General features: G+C 39.2%; 1 protein-coding gene across 2 annotated transcripts in view; it reads left to right on the forward strand.

Moving 5' to 3' along the window:
• helz2a (helicase with zinc finger 2a) overlaps positions 1-25,114 on the forward strand; it is a 133,672-nt gene that overhangs the window by 89,301 nt on the left and 19,257 nt on the right. For both annotated transcript variants that reach the window (XM_063041441.1, XM_063041440.1), the window contains 8 exons: positions 912-997; positions 4,393-4,515; positions 5,972-6,109; positions 10,233-10,377; positions 12,552-12,668; positions 19,545-19,737; positions 21,761-21,904; positions 24,277-24,498. In XM_063041441.1, coding sequence (XP_062897511.1) covers positions 912-997; positions 4,393-4,515; positions 5,972-6,109; positions 10,233-10,377; positions 12,552-12,668; positions 19,545-19,737; positions 21,761-21,904; positions 24,277-24,498 — 1,168 coding nt within the window. The remainder of the gene's footprint in view (positions 1-911; positions 998-4,392; positions 4,516-5,971; positions 6,110-10,232; positions 10,378-12,551; positions 12,669-19,544; positions 19,738-21,760; positions 21,905-24,276; positions 24,499-25,114) is intronic.

Consider the following 25,114-nt stretch of genomic DNA (forward strand, 5'->3'; position numbering starts at 1 on the left):
GCTATTGCTTGTTGTCCAAATTAGAACAGATGACCAAATTCTTGTTCAGACATAGAGTTTAGGTGTTTCAAAAGAGGAGAGAGAAGGAAAAGCAAAGCTGTTGAAGAAAGCTTTTACAGAATTATGGCCTGGGCAACTGAGACCATGACTGGCAATTGTGTAGCAAATAAAACTAGGGATGCACAAGAGGTCAAAATTGAAGAATTTCAGGATAACCATGTAGCAAACAAAGCTGTCTCATTCTACATTTATATTCCAGTACATTGAAATGCACTATAAATGTATCAGAGTGCAGAAATTTTGATTCATGAAGATATTCTTAATTAGTTTTCTATTGATGCCACTGAGGTTTCTAGTAGTTATCAAGTACCAAGGACAAAATACAAAACAATTACTTTCTTCCATAATGGCATACCCCATCACTGTTTACAATATTGTTTTGGAAGTATAAGACCAATGTTCAGAATGTGATATATATTCCAAAAACTGGACCATATAATGATGTTTATACATTATTCTCTGTTTAAGAATCATCTTGGTTAGGTCTAAAGCAATGAAACATCTAGTCAATGTAATGGATTTCTATATTCTATCTGCTATCTTGCCCCGTTACTGTACGTGCCTACCAGAGTTGCTTCTTCTCATCTAAAATTTGATTTGGGACAAGAAAAATATCTGAAACCTTCTGGTATTTTTTTAGCTGTATGTTTACAGTATTTAAAAAAAAAGGTATAAGAACTGGGCAGTTGTGACTGATCTAGAAAAAAGTTATCAAAAAAAGTTGCAAATAATGGAAACCTAAGATAAAATATGAATTTGATAGCCAGACTGGGTAAAAGGTAGTGCAGAGATTACAATGGTACTCTTCATTTGACATAGTCAATCCCTAAATCTTCTCTTTAAATTTTCAGACGGAAGGAGGAGGCTGTTTGGAAACTTACTGATGCATCAGCACTTGCTCAGAGTATAGCACTGGGTCAGCTGATACCTAATAGAAGTAAGAACATATAAAGTATAAGATATGTAGACACAATTATTTTAGAACATTGGTAAAGAGTTTAATAAGTATATCATTTTACAGGTTTGTGACATTCAGAACTCAATGAATGGCTTGCATTTCATAAACAATACAATTCAAAAACCCATGAACCATCTGTCTACTCCAGTGCACTGTGTAGATGATGTGACTTTCACGTTCTATGTGTGTTGAAGAATTCACCTAATGCTGAACAAATATTAGATTCTGTGTACTAATTGCTATTTGATGTTATATCTTAGAAGTGAAACACTTGATATCAAAGGTCCTTAGTATGTGTTTTCCTTTGGCAATGCAATGTTATACACGAATTGTGAACCTCAAGTAAGAAATCCCATTTTGTTTTACTTGACAGCAGCAAACTGCTTAAACCTGCTACAAATGGACCCAACTTTACTTTAACTAGAAAGACAAAATATAGTTTACATTGCAATAAAATGTCCATTAATGCACCATTTACTGAATAGGATTAACATAGAACACTGAATAGTACAGCACAGTACAGGCCCTTTGGCCCACATTGTTGTGCTGACCCTCAAACCCTGCCTCCCTTCTAACCCCCCACCTTAAATTCCTCCATATACCTGTCTAGTAGTCTCTTAAATTTCACTAGTGTATCTGCCTCCACCACTGGCTCAGGCAGTATATTCTACGCACCAACCACTCTCTGAGTAAAAAAAACCTTCCTATAATATCCCTCTTGAACTTCCCACCCCTTACCTTAAAGCCATGTCCTCTTGTATTGAGCAGTGGTGCCCTGGGGAAGAGGCACTGGCTATCCACTCTATCTATTCCTCTTAATATCTTGTATACCTCTATCGTGTCTCCTCTCATCCTCCTTCTCTCCAAAGAGTAAAGCCCTAACTCCCTTAATCTCTGATCATAATCCATATTCTCCAAACCAGGCAGCATCTTGGTAAATCTCCTCTGTACCCTTTCCAATGCTTCCACATCCTTCCTATAGTGAGGCGACCAGAACTGGACACAGTACTCCAAGTGTGGCCTAACCAGAGTTTTATAGAGCTGCATCATTACATCATGACTCTTAAACTCTATCCTTCGACTTATGAAAGCTAACACTCCATAAGCTTTCTTAACTACCCTATCTACCTGTGAGGCAACTTTCAGGGATCTGTGGACATGTACCCCCAGATCCCTCTGCTCCTCCACACTACCAAGTATCCTGCCATTTACTTTGTACTCTGCCTTGGAGTTTGTACTTCTAAAGTGTACCACCTCACACTTCTCTGGGTTGAACTCCATCTGCCAATCCTGAGCCCACTTCTGCAACCTATCAATGTCTCTCTGCAATCTTTGACAATCCTCTACACTATCTACAACACCACCAACCTTTGTGTCGTCTGCAAACTTGCCAAACCATCCTTCTACCCCCACATCCAGGTCGTTAATAAAAATCATGAAAAGTAGAGGTCCCAGAACCGATCCTTGTGGGACACCACTAGTCACAATCCTCCAATCTGAATGTATTCTCTCCACCACAACCCTCTGCCTTCTGCAGGCAAGCCAATTCTGAATCCACCTGGCCAAACTTCCCTGGATCCCATGCCTTCTGACTTTCTGAATAAGCCTACTGTGTGAAACCTTGTCAAAAGCCTTACTAAAATCCATATAGATCACATCCACTGCACAACCCTCATCTATATGCCTGGTCACCTCCTCAAAGAACTCTATCAGGCTTGTTAGACACGATCTGCCCTTCACAAAGCCATGCTGACCATCCCTGATCAGACCATGATTCTCTAAATGCCCATAAATCCTATCTCTAAGAATCTTTTCCAACAGCTTTCCCACCACACACGTAAGGCTCAGCAGTCTGTAGTTACCCGGACTGTCCCTACTACCTTTTTTGAATAATTTAAATTTTCCAGTCCTCTCTGAGTCTATCCTTTTCCATGATAATGCTGAAGGCCAGGGAGTGGTGGTCACTGTCCCCTAGATGCTCACCCACTGAGAGATCTGTGACCTGACCTGGTTTGTTACCTAATACTAGGTCTAGTATGGCATTCCCTCTAGTCGGCCTGTCAACATACTGTGACAGGAATCCGTCCTGGACACACTTAACAAACGCTGCCCTGTTCAAACCCTTAGAACTAATCATGTGCCAATCAATATTAGGCAAGTTAAAGTCACCCATGATAACAACACTGTTATTTTTGCACCTTTCCAAGATCTGCCTCCCAGTCTGCTCCTCTGTATCTCTGCTGCTACCAGGGGCCCTATAGAATACCCCCAACAGAGTAACTGCTCCCTTCCTGTTCCTGACTTCCACCCATACTGACTCAAAAGAGGATCCTGCGACATTACCCACCCTTTCTGTAGCTGTAATAGTATCCCTGACCAGTAATGCCACCTCTTCTCCCTTTCCCCCCCCCCATCCCTTTTAAAACACTGAAATCCAGGAATATTGAGAATCCATTCTTGCCCTCGTGCCAGCCAAGTCTCTGTCATGGCCACGACATCATAATTCTATGTATTATTAAATATATTAGACTGTAGGATTCAATCTGATTTCTGCCATCTCTGAAGTTTATGCAAACATTGTGTTTTGTGATCATGATAATCTTTCATTATTATAGCTACACTCTGCTTTTGGCATCTAATATAGGGTATACTAAATGCTGGAGGAACTCAGTTGGTCAGGCAGCATTCTGGAGAAGGGAATAATCAGATGACTTTTAGTCTGAGGCCTGATATGTTGACTGTTTATTACTTTCCATAGATGCTGCCTGACCTGCTGGGTTCTTGCAGCATTTTGTATGTATTACTGTGGATTCCCAGCATCTGCAGAATCTCTTGTGCTTAACATTAAATATCTTCAGTTTCTCTTTCAATCTGAACTCTCGCTTCTCCCATTCCCTTGTAACTCTCTGACCAATCTTCGGTTCCATACTGGATGTGATTGTTCTTTTGATGGTTTTAATCAGATTTTCATGATTAATCTCATATCATGGATTTGCTAACCCTGTTTACCTGGACGAACTACTAGACAACACTAAGCCACCACTACTTTATTTATTTCCCGTCAGTCACCCTATTAAACAGCCTGGCTTCACTTTGTGGACATATAATCTATCTATGTATATTGTATAAGTTATTTTATGTATTTATATTTATTGTGTTTTTTATGTGGTGCATCAGATCTGGAGGAAAAAATATTTCATTTTCCTTACACTTGTGTCCAGGAAATTACATTAAACAATCTTGAAGTAGTATTAATAAAATATGCTAATTCCAATAACACTTCTAGATATTTATCTGGCACCTGCATTTCCACTTTATTATTGATTATTGATCATTATTGATTAATACATGCCTATTGGAAACAATCATTCTAGGACTACCAAAAATCAGGGAGAAATGCTACAACATTTCTAAGCTACCAAATCTCAACCTGAGCCAAGAAAATGCAGTTCGTTGTGCTCTTCAGCGTCCTTTTACACTTATTCAAGGCCCGCCAGGTAAGAAGGTTTCTTAACTTATTTAACAGGGTTGAGGAATCGAGAACTGGAAGGCATATTTTAAGGTGAGAAAGATTTAATCAAAACTTTTGAGGCCATATTTTTACACAAGGGTATGACCCTATGACACTGTAAGTCTGTATGGTTCAATTTACTGGATAAGGTTTATATTTGAAAATAAGAACAAAAAACTTGGATAATAGAGCAGAGACTTTTCATTATCTGCAGAGAAACCTATTAACTGAAAAGAATCAGAAGGGATATTAGGGAACAAAAATACTTGAAAAACCGTGTGAGATAAAACAGTAATGCATGTGATGATTTTTCACTGCTGCTTCATCAAAAAGAATTTTACCTAGCTAATAATTTTTTGTAACTTTGTTTTGCATTTTAACAAAAATTATCAAGATATTAGATGATGATATGCCATGTATCATTACATTTGAATAGATAGGTGAAATGTAATTGAAAGTCAAGTTCAATACATTTTGTCCTCGCATGCACTGGCCACACTTACGTGCAGAGAAGTGTGGTAGCCCATAATTATCATTCATGAATGTGTGATTACTATCATTCCTGGCCCATTTACATGGGACATCATGATGCCTCTTAAGCCTATTCCATTATTGTATGAGACATCCTTTAAGTAATTTAATATTCAGCACTCCCTCAGGCCCCCCTCCCCTGGGTGTAAACCATAGCCCTGCCCCAAACTGGGGCACCCACTTGATTCTCTGACCTGCTGACAAAGCCATCCCTGTACCCTTTCACTTACTAATATTTCCTCTTAAGTCTGATCACCAGTCTAGTCAACAATTCACATAATAACTCATTTTAATTCCTGAGTATTAATCAGAACTTCTCCTTACCAGCTTTGTCAACCCCTATCAGAATCAGAATTCGGTTTTTCGTCATTGACATAGGTCAGCAAATTTGTTGTTTTGTAGCAGCAGTAAGGTGAAAAACATAACAAATGTTGTAAGTTACAAGAAATAAATAATAATGCAAAGAGGAATAGTGAGGTAATATTTATGAATTGATGGACCACTCAGAAATCTGATGAGAGAAGGGATTGTATTCCCTTACTTTGTGCTATCTGCAACATTTCCCAGTACTGACCATATCCTGAGCAACTTTGCCCCCACGCCACTCAACTCCCAGTCATCCCCAATTACACCCCCTATACCAACTGGCAGCAACCCTCTACACTTCCAAACTCAACACTGATTGACTGGCAGTTAGTCAGTAGCTGTGGATCTGTATGTGCATTGATCAATTTCTAGGCAAGTTTTACTCCTAAAATGGAAGACCCTTTGGCTTTAAATGAGTCTGGCTGATAGCTGAAAATGTGCTCATTGATATTGCGATGTGTTCACTTCTGAGCTGTGTGTGAAGATTCACCCCTTTGTTTCTTAAAGCAAGTTTCTTAATTCATACTGATAATCTTTTTATACAGGAACAGGAAAAACTATGGTTGGAGTTCATATCGTATATTGGTTCCATAAAATGAATTCTTCTACTGGCCCAGATGGGCAAAATAAAAACTATATACTGTACTGTGGACCTTCCAACAAATCTGTCAATGTTGTTGCTGGTAAGGTGAAATTATATCATTAAATTTATAGTATCTTAGAAATTGTTGTTTTTTTAAAGGGGGGGGCAGGTAAATTTTTGAAAGATCAGGGGATGAATGTCTCTGGGGAACTGGCACAGGAGAGCGTTTGAGGGCTTGGACAGATCGGCCCTGGTTACAGTGAATGACAGGGCAGACTTGAGGGACTGTGCGACCTTCTCCTGCTTGTACTTTCAACTGAAACAAAAGTTGCTGGAGAACCTCACCAGGTCAGGCAGCGAAAAAACAGACAGTATTTTGGGTCTGTGATCCTTTTTCTGATTTTCAACACCTGCATTTTTCTTGATTTCCTGCTCCTATTTTTGGTCTTTTTGGACTGCAAAGTTCACCAGTTTCCTTCAGGACCCTCCATCTACTTTATACATAAATGCATAGCAAGTCTTGGACACATCCAGTGAGTGATAATATCCAATGAATACTCCTTCAATGCCTTTCAATGATACATGTATGCACCATAGTATCTAAAGATAACTACTGCAGAAGAAGGTCTTCATGGTGTCCGGGAGGTCACCTACTGTACAATTTAGAGGGACCTGCTAAAGCAGATTCCAGTTCAATGCTGGGACCCAACCTTGCGAACTCCTTCGCAAGTGACCCTATTTTCATCACCATCACATTAGCCTCTACCTCTCCCTATTGAAGTTTGCAATAATGCAGCTTTGTGATTGAAGGGTAACAGTAATTGCAATTAATACTTTTTTGAATGTGCGTGTATGAATGTGCAACTACTTGTATGTGCACTCATGGAGTACAAAGGTACACAGACTGACAGATACACGCACGCACGCGCGCACAGTTGCAGTTTTTTTGTAGGATTCAGCTTAGAATTGAAGAAGACATTTTATTTCTCAGTGCTGCCTTTTGATAGCCTTAGTTTCTCAGATGATATGCAATTTTATAATATTTTAGATTAATCTTTCATGCCTTCCTCGACTCGTAAAGATGATAAGCAATGTTGAAAAGCGTATTACTGTTCTGTTTTACATAGCTTTTCATCATCAAGCTCTTAAAAACTATAGCTTAGGAGATCTCGAGCAACACACAAATGAGGCAAGGTCCTGATGAAGGATGTCAATTCAAAATGTTGACTGTTTATTTGCCTCCATCGATGCTGCCTGACCTGCTGATTTCCTCTAGCATTTTGAGTGTGTTGCTCGACACTTCCAGCATCTGCACTTTCCCATGACTTAGTTTAAAATAGACTCTTCTAAATTCTGTTTAGAACATCTCTTTAATTCCCGCCCCCCCAAATAATCCTGATGAGATAATGGAAGGATTTTATTTCCAAACACCATTATCCTGAGCAAGATGACCAACTATAAATTAAGGAATACATTGCTTCTGTGTATTCAATTATGTCCTTAGTTGTGCAGAAGTACTTAACACTGTTACTTATTTCAGAAATGCAACATAGGTTGTTGTATAAGAAAATGAAGCAATCAAAAAAACAGAATATTTCATCCCAAGAACAGAAGATGAATAAAAACTCAGATCAGTTGATACTCTGTACCATTCAAAAACCAAGAAAAATTGGTTAAGACATAAGAACTGATCTTTTCCCCCTCCTGGTCTATAATAATCGTTTATATCGAACAAAACGAGCGGAGGGAATCTCAATTGAACTTGTTATCTCAGGGCAGCTCCACAAATTGCAGTACTCCAAAACTACTGGATTAAATGCACAGCCTGTTTCTTCCATTAAATAATTGTTGTGCTATGAAGTGATCATTTTAAGTTCCAAAGAAAAATATATTACCACTTTTTCAAAATAACAGTTTTCACTATATATCAGTAAACACAGAACATAGAAAGCCTACAGCAGGATATAGGCCCTTGGGCCCACAACGCTGTGCCAATCATGTCCTTACCTTAGAACTGCCTAGGCTTACCCATAGCCCTCTATTTTTCTAAGCTCCATGTATCCATCCAGGAGTCTCTTAAAAGACCCTGTTGTTTCCATCTCCACCACTGCTGCTGGCAGCCCATTCCACGCACTCAGCACTCTCTGCGTAAAAAAACTTACCCCTGACATCTCCTCTGTACCTACTTCCAAGCACCTTAAAACTATGCCATCTTGTGCAAGCTATTTCAGCACAAGGAAAAAGTCTCTGACTATCCACATGATCGATGCCTCTCGTTGTACACCTCTATCAGGTCACCTCTCATCCTCCGTCGCTCCAAGGCGAAAAGGCTGAGTTCACTCAACCTATTCTCATAAGGCATGCTCCCCAATCCAGGCAACATCCTTATAAATCTCCTCTGCACCCTTTCTATGGTTTCCATGTCCTTCCTGTAGTGAGGCGACCAGAATTGAGGACAGTAATCCAAGTGGGGTCTGACCAGGGTCCTGTATAGCCGCAACATTACCATTCAGCTCTTAAATTCAGTCCCACGATTGATGAAGACCAAAGCACCGTATGCCTTCTTAACCACAGAATCAAATTGAGTAGCAGCTTTGAGTGTCCTATAGACTTGGACCCCAAGATCCCTCTGATCCTCCACACTGCCAAGAGACTTGCCATTAATGATATATTGTGCCATCATATTTGACCTACCAAAATGAACCACCTCACACTTTCCTGGGTTGAACTCCATCTGCCACTTCTCAGCCCAGTTTTGCATCCTATCAGTGTCCCGCTGTAACCTCTGACAGCCATCCACACTACCCATAACACCCCCAACCTTTGTGTCATCAGCAAATTTACTAACCCATCCCTCCACTTCCTCATCCAGGTCATTTATAAAAATCACAAAGAGTAGGGGTCCTAGAACAGATCCCTGAGGCACACCACTGGTCACCGGCCTCCATGCAGAATATGATCTGTCTACAACCACTCTTTGCCTTCTGTGGGCAAGCCAGTTCTGGATCCACAAAGCAATGTCCCCTTGGATCCCATGCCTCCTTATTTTCTCAATAAGCATTGCATGGGGTACCTTATCAAATGCCTTGCTAAAATCCATATACACTACATCTGTGGCCCTACCTTCATCAATGTGTTTAGTCACATCCTCAAAAAATTCAATCAGGCTCGTAAAGCACAACCTGCCCTTGACAAAGCCATGCTGACTATTCGTAATCATATTATGCTTCTCCAAATGTTCATAAATCCTGCCTCTCAGGATCTTCTCCATCAGCTTACCAACCACTGAAGTAAGACTCACTGGTCTATAATTTCCTGGCTATCCCAACTCCCTTTTTTGAATAAGGGAACAACATCCACAACCCTCCAATCCTCCGGAACCTCTCCTGTCCTCATTGATGATGCAAAGATCATCGCCAGAGGCTCAGCAGTCTCCTTCCTCGCTTCCCACAGTAGCCTGGGGTACATCCCGTCTGGTCCCGGTGACTTATCCAACTTGATGCTTTCCAAGAGCTCCAGCACATCCTCTTCCTTAATACCTACAGGATCAAGCTTTTCAGTCTGCTGCAAGTCATCCCTACAATCACCACGATCTTTTTCTGTAGTGAATACTGAAGCAAAGTATTCTTTAAGTACCTATGTCATCTCCTTCGGTTCCATACACACTTTTCCCCTGTTAATTGAAATAATTTTAGAGCTGTATTTCCCAATGAATAATTTTAGAGATGTATTTCCCGAAAAGGAAATTCATTGCATAATCTCATGCAATTATCAAACAGATGATATTTGTCCCATTAATGTGAATGGTATCAAATAGAATGTGTTTTATGGTGTTAAATGATAATTTGGTTATATTATTATGTGCAGGTATACAGTATCTTGAATGTGTTCATGACACTTTGTTTTTGACAAGGTGAAAGATTGATAAATTATTTAAAATGTCATGCTGACATTTGTGAAAATTGTGAAGAATGTCATGCTGACATTGGCCAACAGGAATCGGACTGAAGTTGGTCAATTTTATTTCACAATGACTATACAGTCACCAAATAGAGGAGGTCTTTATTGCCACCTGTTCAAATAGCATGAAATGGAACATTCTGTCCGATATTTAAATTAATGATATCAGAATGTCAAGATGATCAGTAACTTTCAGATGTATACAAATAGTTAATTGTTAACAACATGAACCTGCAAAATGCTTATATCTGTGCTTTATATAGAATACCTCCTGGGGCTGAAAACAGAGCTGAAACCATTGCGTGTTTACAGTGAGCAAATGGAGATGATGGATTTTCCATATCATGGCAGCAACCTGTTGATCTCAAAGCGGTCCATGAGAGAAGCAAAACCAAAACCTGGACTGAAGTGAATATTTCTCTTGCAATTTCAATAGTTCTTAATTACATGTTATTGCATAATGGCCTACAGTGCAGTTTTAGAAATTATAGAACATCAAATTATACATGTGAAAATTGTATACAATTCCATGGTCACTTTAAAATTGGAAATGCATTGAGGTGGTATGCAAATATCCAAACGATGATGTTGTGTATTTATGTCTTCAAGCTAAGTTACTACTGCAACAGAAATGCCTGCCTCGTGGAAACGATGGAGCCAGAATAAAACTTTGTCCATCTTGTTGAATTACAATTGTTTCTTGCTGGAAGGCACATCTAAGTTATTCCCTAAATTGTGACCTCTCTACTAGCAACATGGAATTATAGAATGATACAATATGAGAGGCTATCTAGCTGCCGTTACTTTGGCACCACTTTGAAACCGTTCACCAATTAGTCCAATTCTCTGCTTTCTTCCTGCTGTTCCGGAAAAAAATCCCCAATTCTAATTACTTTTTAAAGATGTTATTGAGGTGGCTTTTACTCCCTTCTCAGGAAATGGAATCTAGCATTTAAAGGTTCTTTTGCCATTTATCTTACTTCCATGTTTTCTGGCTCGTGACCTTTCTGAACACAAATTTTATCCCAGAATCTTTCATCGTTTTGAACGTTCTTTTCAAATTGCTTTTCAACTTCTCTCCTGTAAGGAGGAGGACACCAGCTACACTACTCAATTAAAATTCTTGTCTTCCAGGAGTCTCAGAGTTTGAGCACTGTAGTTAAGCTAAATTTATTTTGTTGATGTATGTATTTTTTTTATCCACCTTGGACAAATGAATTCCCTATGAAAACAAAGTAAATGTTTTGGTTTGAAGAGCCAGTTTTGACAAATGCAGCAAATTAGTTCATATATCAGGCTCTTTAGTTGAAAAAGGAGGCAGGTGACAGAGTGGTGGAACAAGTTCATGGGCCCACTCCTGTTTCTGTTCTTATGGTCAAGCTTCCTACCATATTTTCATTCATGTAAATGTTGAAAAAATTAGGTCGGTTATTTGTAGGTGTGTTTCAGTCTTGCCATGGAATGAACAGACTAATATTGTGATCTACAGTATTAGGAAAAAAACATGGTGATCAGTTAGTTAGTTGAAGAAAGTGTTATTTCCTGGCATTTACTTGTGACACTGAATGATCTCCAGTACTAGTAAAGAATTGATCATGCTGTCAGATCTGATCAATGTAAATCAGTCCTTTGCTAACTACTTTTCATAAAAGCTTTATCTCAGCGAAAGATTCGATAGGTTCTGGTCACGTTTTATCTATTACACACCTAGATGGAAATTCCTTGTTAAATGGAGAAGGGTTACAGGTGTGACTATGTGGGCACCTCAGGCAGATCTAAAGTAACAAAGGGCTGTGATGGGTAGAAATCCCTTTGGTTGCTTGTACTAAATTAAATATACTAGTAGCTGCATGTTGCACTCAATTTTCACTTCCTTTGCCTTGGGAGTGGAGTATAACGTGCAATTCACAGATATACAATTCTAGTTGTAATTGTACAAAAATATGTGTTTAGGAGATTGATGCTGGGATTTAACTGATGAATGTCACATGATTAGATATAATGAGCACTGGATGCTTAAATGATTAAAAATGAAAGTATACAATATGTTTTACCTCATTTAATTTGTAAATGTTACTTTATGTTAAAAATTAAAAATAACACAGAAAAGACGGGAGCTACTCAGCCCTCCAGAGAGCATTTCTGGAAAAGAAATAAAGTTAATACTTTGGGTCTGGTACCTGTGGTCAGAACTTTATCATGTTATGTGACTTGCTCTTCTGTTCTATTTCATTGTGTTCTGTATTAGAAACTTCAAAATATCAAAGTAATACAATGCAAACCCTTCAGAATGAGCAGCAGTTCCCTACAGTATTTCTGGTTTGGATGTTGTTTTTAAACATGACATTTAGAGTTCACTGTTGTCATTTATTTCTCACAAATTTACTACATCTTCAGTCCTGATCTCCTGAACCAAATCTTAGGTCAGGCTTTAAGACTGTGAAAATCACTTTGTTGTACTAACCTCTGATTGTAAGGGCATTATAGAAGAAATCATTATGAATTAAGAAGTTGCATGTGAAAGAATAATCTTTGTTTGAAGTTAAAAATATAACTGACTCCAGTGTATTTCTTTGTTGCAGGCCAATAACCCTACATTACAGAATCCGACAGCCTTCAAATCCTTATGCAAGTAAAATAAGAGAATTTGATGCCAAGTTTCAAACTGAAGCAGAAGTGACAGAGAATGAAATAAGAGAGTAAGTCAGAAGAAGCAACACTTTATCTGTCAAATTGGTTTTTAACTTTAGTATTTTAGTATTGCTTTCATTGATGGCTGCTACTTGCTTTGAGGATATAGGTCCTGGCAAAGACCATCCTCAATAAAAAATCTACTCACCTTTCCATGGCATTGTCATCACCAAGTGACTTGCTAATATTATCCTAGTGGTGAGTGTTGAGCAGAAACTCCGTTATATCTACCACACTGTATATAATGTGGCCATGCTGTACTGAATTATTTAACTCTTATTATTCCAAAGCCTTGTTACAATCTACAATACACACCAGTAGTGTAATGTAATAATATCCTCTGACATAGATAAGTGCATTTCCACTAAGTCTCAAGAATCTCCCATCATAATGGCCAAGGGAACTTGGTTAATTGTCATAACATTGCCTTCCCTTCCTGCACACCATATCTGCAATATTTTGTCATGTTCAAAATCGGCAGCTACAAATTGTACAGACATCTTAATTGTCTTCTCCCAAATCTATTATCTTGACCAGCCAGAAGGGTGTGTGCGGCAGGAGCACGGGAACAGAACCACTAACAAACTCCCATTGTGCTTGCACAATATCCATAGCTGGAAATATATTGCTGTTCCTTCACCATTGTTAACTTCCTAACTGAAACGTGGAAGATGATTTATCTGTACATTCAGAGACAATTAGAGATATCTAAATAATGCATACCTTATCCAAAAACCCCACATTCCTACAAGTGAATTAAAAAAAGATTCTCGGATGATATGGCACAGGACTCAAGTTTTCTGGATCTAGGAGCAGAAGTACCAGGAAAAGCAGTACTTTGCTGCTGCTAATGCCCCATGCCGGAGCAGGTGTGTCTGGGGGGTGGGGGGGGGGGACAGTTGTTGGATAGGGAGAAGATTAGGGAAATATTAGGGAAGTACAGAGCTGGAAATTGTTATGAAAAAGAAGGATTTTAGAGACATAGATTACAAAGAAATTTTGGGGGCCCAGGAAAGAGCTAATGCAGATTTGGGACAAATCAAAGACAGTTAGCCCTATAGGACTTTGTACACATAGATCCAGGAAATAAGAGCAATACAGAAAAGTGTAAATTCAACTGAATTTCTTTAAACTATAAGCCTCAATATTGAAATGTGGAGCTGTTTTGTTAGGAAAGAGCCAAATTTAAAAAAAAAACATGCTAATAAAGGATATTACCCCACACAAGGAGGTGATGACAATAACAGTCACTGTCAACACTGCTGTTATGTGAATATGCAGATTCACTTGAATGTTATGGAGGGTACATGCCACAAAAAGTGAAAAAAGCTGATCATGATTCTGTTTTTTGAACTATTTCCACATATTTGAAGAGCTAAACTCAATCAGTCTAAAATTCATTTCAGGTTTGGATATTGAACTTAAATATAGCATTTAGAGTATAGCTAACTACTGCCAGATTACTAATTTACAGTTTATTGCCTTTTGTGTCCATGCCTTAAGACTTCAAAAGACTCTGTGGTTCTCTAAGTAAACACGAGGAATTCTGCAGATGCTGGAAATTCTGGCAACACACATCAAAGCTGCTGGTGACCGCAGCAGGCCAGGCAGCATCTCTAGGAAGAGGTACAGTCGACGTTTCGGGCCGAGACCCTTCGTCCAGTCCTGACGAAGGGTCTCGGCCCGAAACGTCAACTGTACCTCTTCCTAGAGATGCTGCCTGACCTGCTGCGTTCACCAGTAGCTTTGATGTGTTTTGCGTGGTTCTCTAAGCTCTGGTTGCAAATGTGCTACAGAGAAACCTTTGTAAGTTAAGCTGCTTCATTTGCAAGAATAATCTTTGTCTGAAGTTAAAAATAGAAATGATTTATGTGCACCACAGTTTCTGAAGAGATGTTGGATTGTGCATAATTAGGCACTTGACAAGGGCCAATAAGAAGAAGTTACATTTAAGCAGAGCAGTCATTGTGTGAGTGAGCCAGTGTTAGATTGGGGTGTTCAGGCTTTGGCTCATTGAGGCTTTGGCGAAGGCCATAGGTAGATTTTTTTTGTTTAATTTTTCTTTCTTTTTTTCTCATTGCACAGTTAGATCAGGATAGTGGAATGCGCTCCTCTTGCAGGATGCGGGAAGGCATGGAGACCTCCAGTCTCCCTGACGACTACACCTGCAAGTGCAGCTTTTTACAGACTGCGTTGAGGAATTGGAGCTGGAACTGAACGAACCTTGCACCATTCAGGAGGCTCAGGATTTGATTAATAGGACATACAGGGAAGTGGCTGCACTCAAGACATGGGACACAGAGGGGAAAAGGAGATAGACAGCCAGTGGAGAGCACCCCTACTGCCATTTCCCTCAACTATTGCTTTTGGTGGCAGGGGTTGCGGGGGGGCGGAATGACTTAGCGAAAGAAAGCTACAGCGGCCATGTCTTTGTGTCTGGCTCTGTAGCTCAGAAGGGAAGTTTGGGGGAAGAAGAGGCTAGCTGTTGCGATAGGGGATTCATTGGTTAGGGGAACAGACTGGTGGTTATGTAGACGAGAATGAAATTCCTGGGTGGTGTGTGTCCTCCCGGGTGCCTGAGTAAGGGGCATTTCAGATCGAGTACCCCACATTCTTAAGAGAGAGAGAGTGAGCAGCCAGAGGTCATGGTCCACATCGGTACCGATGACATGGGCAGAAGGGATGACAAGAACCTTCAAATGAGTTCAGAGAGTTAGGTGCTAAGCTAAAGGTCAGGACTTTTATGGTTGTCATCTCAGGATTGTTACCCCTGCCAGGTGCTCGTGAGGCCAGAAATAGGAAGCTGATACAGCTTAACACGCCTGGTGCAGGAGGGTGGGGTGGAGGTTATACTAGAATTGCAGGGAGACAGGAACCAAAGTGCCAGAGCTGGCAGCAGGGTGATTGTGGGGAAAGATATTGTTAAGCCTGAATACAAAGTCAGGAATCAAAAGGGTGAGCATGGTGGGACTAATGTTTTGAGTTGTGTATATTTCAATGCAAGGAGTATTGTAGGGAAGGCAGTTGAGCTTAGGACATGGATCAGCATGTGGAATTATGACATTGTGGCCATTGGTGAAACTTGGTTGCAGGAGGGGTAAGACCGGGAGCTTGATGTTCCAGGTTTCTATTGTTTTAGATGTGATAGAGCTGGAGGGATTAAAGGAGGAGGGGTGGCATTACTAATCAGGGAAAATGTCGTGGCAGTGCTTAGACTGATCAGGCTAGAGAGCTTGTCTACTGAGGCAATGTGGGTGAAATTAAAGAGTAAGAAAGATATGACCATGTTAATGGGATTATATTGTTGACCACTCAACAGCCCACAGGATTTAGAGAAGCAGATTTGTAGAGAGATTGCATACTGTTGCAAGACACGTAAAGTTGTGATGGTAGGTGGTTTTAACTTTACACATATTGATTGGGACTTCCATACTGTAAAAGGGCTGGATGAGATAGATTTTGTCAAATGTGTTCAGGAAAAATTTCTTAATCCGTACATAGAGGCTGCAACTGGAGAGAGCGTGATACTAGATTCCTTATTAGGGAATGAGACTGGGTATGTGACGGAAGTTTGTGTAGGGGAACACTTTGCATCTAGTGATCATAATGCTATTATTTTCAAGATAATTATGGAGAAAGATAGGTCTGGTCCTCGGGCTGAGATATTAAATTGGAGAAAGGCCAATCTTGATGGTGTCAGAAAGGATCTGGCAGGTGTGGATTGGAACAGATTGGTTCCAGCAATGGTGTACTTGGTAAATAGGAGTCCTTCAAAAGTGAAGTTTTGAGAGTACAGCATTTGTATGGTTGTATTAGAGTAAAAGGCAAGGATAGCAGGTTTAGCAAATCTTGGTTTTCAAAAGGTATTGAGACCCTGGTTTTAAAAAAAGAAGGCGGTTCTTAGCAGGTATAGGCAGGAAGGAGCAAATTAGGTATTTGAGGGCTAGAAGGAAATCAGGAGGGCTAAAAGAAGGCATGGGGTTACTCTAGCAGCAAGGTGGAGGAGAATCTGAAGGGCTTCGACAGATATATTAAGAGCAAGGGTCAAAATTGGTTGGCTGGAATATCAAAGTGGTCATCTGTGAATGGAGCTGAAGGAGATAGGGGTGATCTTAAATGGAATTTTTGCATCTGTATTTACTCGGGAGTCAGACACGGAATCTGTAGAAGTGAAGCAAAAGCAGTGGTGATGTCAAAGACTATACAAATTACAGAGGAGGAGGTGTCTACTGTCTTGACAAAAAAATAGGGTGCATAAATCCCCAGGGCCTGACAAGGTGTTCCATCAGACCCTGTGGGAGGCTAGTGCAGAATTTCAGGGGTCCTAGCAGAGATATTTAAAATGTCCTTAGGCATTAGTGTGGTGCTGGTGGATTGGAGGGTAGCTCATGTTGTTCTGTTGTCCAAGAAAGGCTCTAAACCTAAACCAGGAAATTATAGGCCTGTGAGCCTGACATCAGCAGTGGGAAAGTTGTTGGAAAGTATTTTAAGGGATGAGATATATAATTATTTGGATACAGAGACTGATTAGGAATAGTCAACAAAGCTTTTTGTCATGTTTAACCAATCTTATGGAGTTTTTTGAGGAAGTTACCAGGAAAGTTTATGAAGGGTAGGCAGTGGATGTGTCTATATTAATTTTAGCAAGGCCTTTGACAAGATCCCATATGCGAAGTTGGTCAACAAGGTGCAGTTGCTTGGCATTCAAGATGAGGTAGTAAATTGAATTAAACATTGGCTTCATGGGAGAAATCAGAGAGTGGTAATAGGTGGATGCCTCTTTGACTGGAGGCCTGTGCCTAGTGTTGTGCCACAGTGATCGGTGCTGGGTCCCTTATTGTTTATCATCTATATCAATGACTTGGATGATAAGGTGGTAAATTGGATCATCAAATTTGCAGATGACACCAAGATTGGGGGTATAGTGGACAGTGAGGAATATTATCCCTGCTTGTATTGAGTTCTGGACCAGCTGGAAAAAAGGGCTGAAAAATGGCAGATGGAATTTAATACGGACAACTATGAGATGTTGTACTTTTGGAGGAGAAGTCAGGGTAGGACTTGCAATTTTGAGTGGTAGGGTGCTGAGGATTGTGGTAGAACAGAGGGATCTGGGAATACGGATCCATAATTCCTTGAAAGTGGCGTTACATGTAGATAGGGTTGTAAAGAAAACTTTTGGCACATTGGACTTTATAAATCAAAGTATTGATTGCAGGAGTTGAGATGTTATGTTGAAGTTGTATAAGATATTAGTAAAGCCTAATTTGCTGTATTGAGTGCAGTTTGATCACCTACCTACAGAAAAGGTATCAATAAGATTGAAAGTGTGCAGAGAAAATTTACAAGGATGTTGCCAGGACTTGAAGACCTGAGTTATCGGGAAAGGCTGAATAGATTAGAACTTTATTCCCTAGAGAGTAGAAGAATGAGGGCGGATTTGTTAGAGGTATGCAAATTTATGAGAGGTGTCAATAGGGTGAATGCAAGCAGGTTTTTTCCACTGAGTTTGGGTGAGACTGGAGCTAGATGTCATGGGTTAAGGGTGAAATGTTTAAGGGGAACGTGAGAAGGGAACTCAGAGTGTGGTGAAAGCATGGAACAAGCTGCCAGTGGAAGTAGTGGCTATGGGTTTGATTTCAACAGTTAAGATAATTTGGATAGGTACATGGATGGGCAGGCGATGGTCTGGGTGCACATAGATGGGACTAGGCAGATTAATAGTCAGTATGGACTAGATAGGCTGAAGACCTGTTTCTTTCCTGTAGTGTTCAATGACTATTACTCTACTGTAGCTATAGTTGCTATTAGAGTTCCAAGTACATGATGGATTTTACTGGCAACTAAATTATTTGGGAAGGTATGATAAATTGTTAATAGAGAAAAAGGAGAACAACATTAAGACAAATAAAGTAAAACATTTAGGAATGGAAATACAACATTTGGAATTAGAGGCAGCTTGGATATAAGGCACCTATAGGAGTTTTCAGCTATAGGTATTGACATCTTTCTCAGTTCTGTCTCAGTGCAGGTTTGAGTACCAAACTAGGAACACTTGTCCAACTACCCAGACTGATTGTCCATTGCAGTTTAGAAACAGTGCTGATGAGATGTATTCTTTCAAATCAGGGAGCTACGATCCATCTGTTTTCTCAGGAAAACATAAAAGATATTATTAGATTTAGATAGCTTCAAGGTCACAGTATGAATTTTGAAATAAAAATAATGGAAAATTCTGGACTTACTTCGGCCCACTGGCAACTGTGGAAAGAGAACAAAATGTTGACTTTCCATGTATTGTTTTTGTATCTATCATAAAATTAATATCTTCATCAGAGTTTACCAGCAATGAAATCTTTGTGATATTAAAATCTTGTTTTGTAAATTGTATTGTGCTATTATTTGAAGTTTAGATTATTGTTCATTAAAAATTACGCAGATAAGGCTAAACACTTAGCACATTTCCGAAGACATTCTGAGGTTAATAATACCAGAAACTGCTGGAAACTGTCAGTGAAACAAACAGAATATGTGGAATGAGAAACGAAATAAATGTTTCAGGTCTGAAGCTCATGAGATTTTCAGATCCTGGGGCTTCGTTTGACATTTTACCTTTTTAAAGAAGGATCTGTTTTAAAGAGCAACAGTTTTTTTTATTCATGTGTCCATTCAATCCTGTGGAAGAATTCCGCATTTGCTGTTTAAAAACCTAATCTATCAAAGGAGGAATTCGCAATGCATTACAGTGAACTTCCCTAGGGGTCTCTCACCCTCCTGTTGATGTTTAAGGTTTCATTGGAGTTATGGCAGACAATCTGGAGAATCCCGTCATATGAATCCGTAAAGTTGTACTTGGGTATAACTCTTGGTGTCTTTTTTTTTAGGTACAAGAAATTGCTTGACAGCGCTCGCAACCATGAACTTAAATGTCATGATGTCATCCTTTGTACCTGTGCAACTTCTTCCAGCAAAACTCTACAAAGATTAAGAATGCGCCAGATCTTGGTGGATGAGAGTGCCATGTGCACAGAGCCAGAATTGTTGATCCCTATCGTTGCACATAAAAAAGCAGAGCAGGTAATTGGCATGATGTTGTTGTAAAATATTACTTGAAGATAATTTTCAATTCATTTCATTGCTTTCTTCTTAAATTAGGAGAATTAGATGGCATGCTGTATGATCATGCTTACTCTGTGTTGGCTCTGTGAAGAAAGCTGGACTTGACAGCTCTCCTTTACAAGCTGAAGCAAGTAATTTAGCCAAGTCTGCCATTATTGGACTTACTGTTTCCTTCAGCATAATCTTGGCCAACCTTTCACTGGACTACAATCCTCAGTGCCAGAATCTCCATGTGACCAATGCTGCCTCCTATCGTCCATAGGCTGGACAGTGGTTACGAGGTCCTGCCAGGTGGATCCACCTCCAAGGTGTTAGAGGATTTAGTGGGCTGGTGTCGCCTGTAGTTTGAACTGAAGTCTCCCCACCCAATCTCTCCCACAGCCTGGCACTGAAGTGCTTGGTAACTAGTGAGGCCTGCCCCCAGGCTCAACACTCTCAAATCCATCACTGAAATTGAATGGACATTTATTTCATGATCATTCTCTCCTTTTCGAACTTTCAAAGAAACTCAGGAATTATGCACTGGAAAAATAAAATAAAAATATTAAGATATTAAAAGACAAGCAAAAGTCTTTTCAAATGAAGTCTGTGCATTCATTTTATCAGTACCTCTTATGCTCACATTTATTTTACTTACTGTCAGACCATGGGATTTCTGAAGCCTTATGGCCATTAATTTTTATATAACAGTGTTCTCTTGTTTCTGACAAAAATTCAGTTCTTGATGTACTTACCTGGAATCTCAGATGCATTGTATCATGGGATACTTTGCACCTGGACTGCCTCTTCCTTGCATATTTCTTCTTCTACAGCCTTCCTTCAATTCATTGTTAGCAGGGCTGCTTGTTTGCCACAATAGGCAATGAAGGCCAACACCCAAGCTCACTGCTCCAAAAGCCATTTTTAAAATTGAATGCTTGTGAATGTCTTTTGCAATCACAAACATTCAGGTACAGCTGAAAAACACAAAATACTATTTGAAATTGCAATATATAAACATTTATAAAACAATCTTAAAAGAGCACAAACAACTAATAATTAAATATTCTTAAATCAATTAAATAAAAAAGATAAAGTTATACGTGATTGCACTTCCCACTGCTGTTTCTTTCCTTTGAAAGCAATGGCCTGATGGAGACAGATAGGTTGAGCTCATCCAGCTCAGTTCGGACAGACACAAGTGTTGGGAAATTTTGGGAAGCCTGCATTTCAGCACTATGGTACAGGTGTCATGAGGTTATCGCTTAGCTGAAACAGAAAATTCAGAAACATAATGCGTCTACCAGATTTTAAAGGGAGCAATTAAACTATTCTATTTCTCACCAAGACTGTTAGCATAAATTAATTGTTCAATAAATGCAACATTTCAATATTCTTATTTACATTATTAATCCTATTTGTTTTTCAAGTATCTCTGCTACCCCTGACTACTGTTTTGCCTCTAATGTATATTACTTAAAAATTTTCACCCATTGAAGTAACCTGGTTAGTTATTCAGTATTAAATGTACAAGTTCAGGTTAAGCCATGGTAGCAAATTTGATACATTTTATATTAAAACAGCAAAGAGTGTAAATTTGTTTATTCAATAAATATTCGTTCAAATTACAGTAGTTATATTTTAATGAACTAGATGGAGACGGGAATATTTCTGTTTTTAAATATCTATTTATATAGGCATCTCAAGGATGCATGTGCCTCTCTTGCAGAGAGCAGTTCTTTTTCAGTAGGAAGTAATGTCAGCTTCATTATGGAACTTCATTGTTGAAAGATGTCCAGCGTAGCATTTATTTGAAGGATCATGCAGAAGGTCCAGCCTTTATGTTAATATTGCTTAGGACTGGTTTCAGTATTTAGAATCAAGTAAAATGAATTTGGCACTTATGAGGCCCGTGCCCATAACTTATATGGAGGAAAGCAAAGTTTATTTGAGTTTGATTGCTTTAATTGAGTTGTTTATAAAATGATACATTTTCTTTTAGATTGTTCTTCTGGGAGACCATATGCAACTACGTCCTATTATATCCAATGAGTTCTGTCGACGCCTTGGCATGGAGACATCACTGTTCGAGCGCTATGCGCGCTACGTTCAACAGGGATTGCTCCTTGATGTCCAATATCGGATGGTAGGCCTTAACTGGAGGAACATTGTACCATTTCTTAATGCATGCATTACTAAATGACAATAAAAGAGGACTGCGTGTCCTCATAATCTAATCTAATTGCTCAAGTGCTGTTTGTAGACAAGTTATTCATAACTTGATTTCAATATAAGTAATTGTATGTGGATAAATTACTGATACATTGGCAGTCTTTCAAACTTTTGTTTTAAATATTGAATAGATGATTTAAAAAAACTAACAACTTCTTTTTGCAAAAAAAAACTGCCTGTGAGATTGCTTGTTCCATTCACCTTATTATCAGCTTTTACACATGTGGCAGGGATATCTGTCCAAGTGTAATAGGACACTTCCCGAGGTGTACCGGCCTTCTTCATGCCTCATCTTCCTGAATCTCTGTGGTACAGTGACTTCCAGAATTTGGCTCTTTAACTTGCATGGTTTGAGGAGAAACAGGAATTTTGAAAGGTTCCGACCAGCGAGATTGAAATCATACTGGGGGCAAACTTTGGGCATTTTTAATTTGGCATCTCCCGGGGGAGTTCTATCTTGGGTCAATATTTCTCGTGCTAGTCAAATTCCTGCCAGAAAATTAAGCAGAGAATTTCCCACTGGGTAGCTGGAGGCATAGAAATGTGTAAATTATTCTTCTTTTCTGGGTTAACCCTAATTCAAATAACATACTTTCTGATCTCCCAAAAAATGGTGCAGAACTGGGCAAAAATATGTGTAAAGTAACACAAGGTCAATTAGGATAGAAGTATATGGGCTATAATGGGACATGGGTAGGTTATTTTGGGACATTTGTGCAGCATTTATGGTCGTTGGGCTATACTCACATTTACAGCTGAGAAGTGAGTCAGCGCTTAGATTCCTCTCGCTATGGCGCCCACAATAGAGTGGCAGACAAGTCTCCCACAGAGGTGCAAATCGGCCACTTGCGAATATTGTGGTTATAGTTTGTTGTTTAGCTATCTCTGTCGAGGAACAGGCATATTAAAATCACAAACTGAGCCAAGGGAATGTGGATGCCCAATGCCTGAAATAATCAGTAGGTGAGGGAATATCTGTAGAGAAACACAATTAACATTTCAGGTAAATGACCTTTCCCTGGAATTCGACCACCTCAATGAAATTATAAATTTTAAGCAAGTAGAAAATTAGGACAAGAGGAAGGAAAGGATAATGAGCAACAGTCAGCCATTTTGAATGGCAGGGTAAGCTTGAGGGGCTGAGTGGCCTACTCCTGTTCCTGTGTTTTAGTGTTCTTCCTTTGTTCTAAACTGAAAGATTAGAGCATCTAAGTGAGAAGGTGATATGTGGTGCAAGATTGGGCTAAAATGGAGGTGGAAGGTGTAAAAAAAAATAGGAAAATAGAGACAAGAGATTGCAGATGCTGGAATTTGGAGCAACAAACAATTTGCTGGGGGAACTCCGTGTGTTGAGCACCATCTATGGGGAGAAAAGAACTTTCGAAATTTTGAGCTGAGAACCGATATCATAATCAAATAAAATAAACCAGGAAGATTAAATGACAATGTCAAAATCATTATGAGCACCAGTTGTCTGAAAGATTATGGAACAGTGCTCTCAAATGAGATAGATTACAGGCTGTTGTTTGTGAATCTGAGATGTCATTGCTGATTTAGAAAAATACTTGTTACAGCTCCACCTGCTGACAGGCATTTTCTTTAGGACCTTTCCAGTAGTTATTTCTGGTGGTACAGGGGTATAAGACCATAAGATATAGGAGCAGAAGTAGGCCATTTGGGCCATCAAGTCTGCTCTGTCATTCAATCATGGGCATCTTGGCAAGTGTCTTGAGTATTCCTCTCTGAGGTAAATTTCTTCTAGCTGAAAATTTTTATTAAAACTTTAGGGCGAGAACGGTGTAGGAACATAAAAAATAGAAGCAGGAGTTGACCTTGCAGTCCCTTGACCGGGTCTGCCATTCATACGAGTGAAAAAAGGTGATCTTTTACCTCAACGCTATTTTATTGTACAGGACTTTGGAACAGCAACACCTTTTAGTTTATCGTCATTTACAATATACTCTGCTTTGCCATTTTTTTTTGCATTAATTTGGATTACCTCATGTTTCCACGTTATATTCTGTACATATTGCCTATGCTGTTCAGTTAATTTATGTATGTCACCCTCGAGTTTCTCTCACCTCCTCACATATCACACTTTCATCCAAATAATTCACGACAGAAGAAAATTTATAATAAACTGTACGTTTTACAACTTAAGTCAAAGACTAAGTGGGCTGAATATCATTAAGATTCTATGTTTATTTTAGGGAGTGCGAACTTACATAATTATTGTATTCTGTTGAATTCAAGATTATAAATATGATTTAATGTTTAATATTTCAGCATCAAGAAATTTGCCAGTTTCCTTCTGATAAGTTTTATAAAGGGAGATTAAAAACTGATAAAAATATTGCATCTCGCCCAGAAAGTGTCTTCTATCACCCTGGCAAGTACCATTGCCCGATAATCTTTGGGCATATCGTGGGGAATGAAATTAGTTTGATGGTTTCGACAGAAGAGGGAAATGAGAATTCCAGAGCAAACAAGCCAGAGGCTGAAAAAACTGTGAGTAATGAATCCTAATTATACAGCGAAGGTCATCAAACTGAAAATATCCAGTAACTGGACATACGGAGGCTGCATGCAAAATATCACAAAACTTTTAGATTTGTCTGCTAATTGAATATATTTCATATTTAAATTTCCATGTAAAAAATCTATTTTGATACAGTTAAAATATATTTGTTGTTTGTAATGGGTAATTATAAGCTAAGAAATACCTTAAACATTTTTACATAGAAATTGTTCGGTATCTGTAAGAATGAAATGAATGTTGATCTTAGTGAAATGTATATCCTTTTTCTGGAGCTTGGCAAAGTCTATGTTTCCCATGGCTGATAAGCATAAAAGCATAAGAGACAACTTAGAAGCTAGTGAGTTCAGGGAAGTGAAGTGACATACTGATACATATTGCCATTATGAAGGAGGAGGCTTTGGTGTCCATGGCGGGGGACTGATCTTCAGGGCTCACCAAGTGTTCTTGGGAATGTTGTCGAAATAAAGAGGGGAAAATGCTGGGGTGTTGGTAGAGAATGTTATATCTTCATTAGCCATGGTTGAGGTAGCAGAGAGACTCCAAATATGAAGATCAAAGGAATCTAGGTGTTCTAGTACATGAATC

This window comes from Mobula hypostoma, chromosome 2 (assembly GCF_963921235.1).
Source record: "Mobula hypostoma chromosome 2, sMobHyp1.1, whole genome shotgun sequence".
Classification (NCBI taxonomy): Eukaryota; Metazoa; Chordata; class Chondrichthyes; order Myliobatiformes; family Myliobatidae; genus Mobula; species Mobula hypostoma.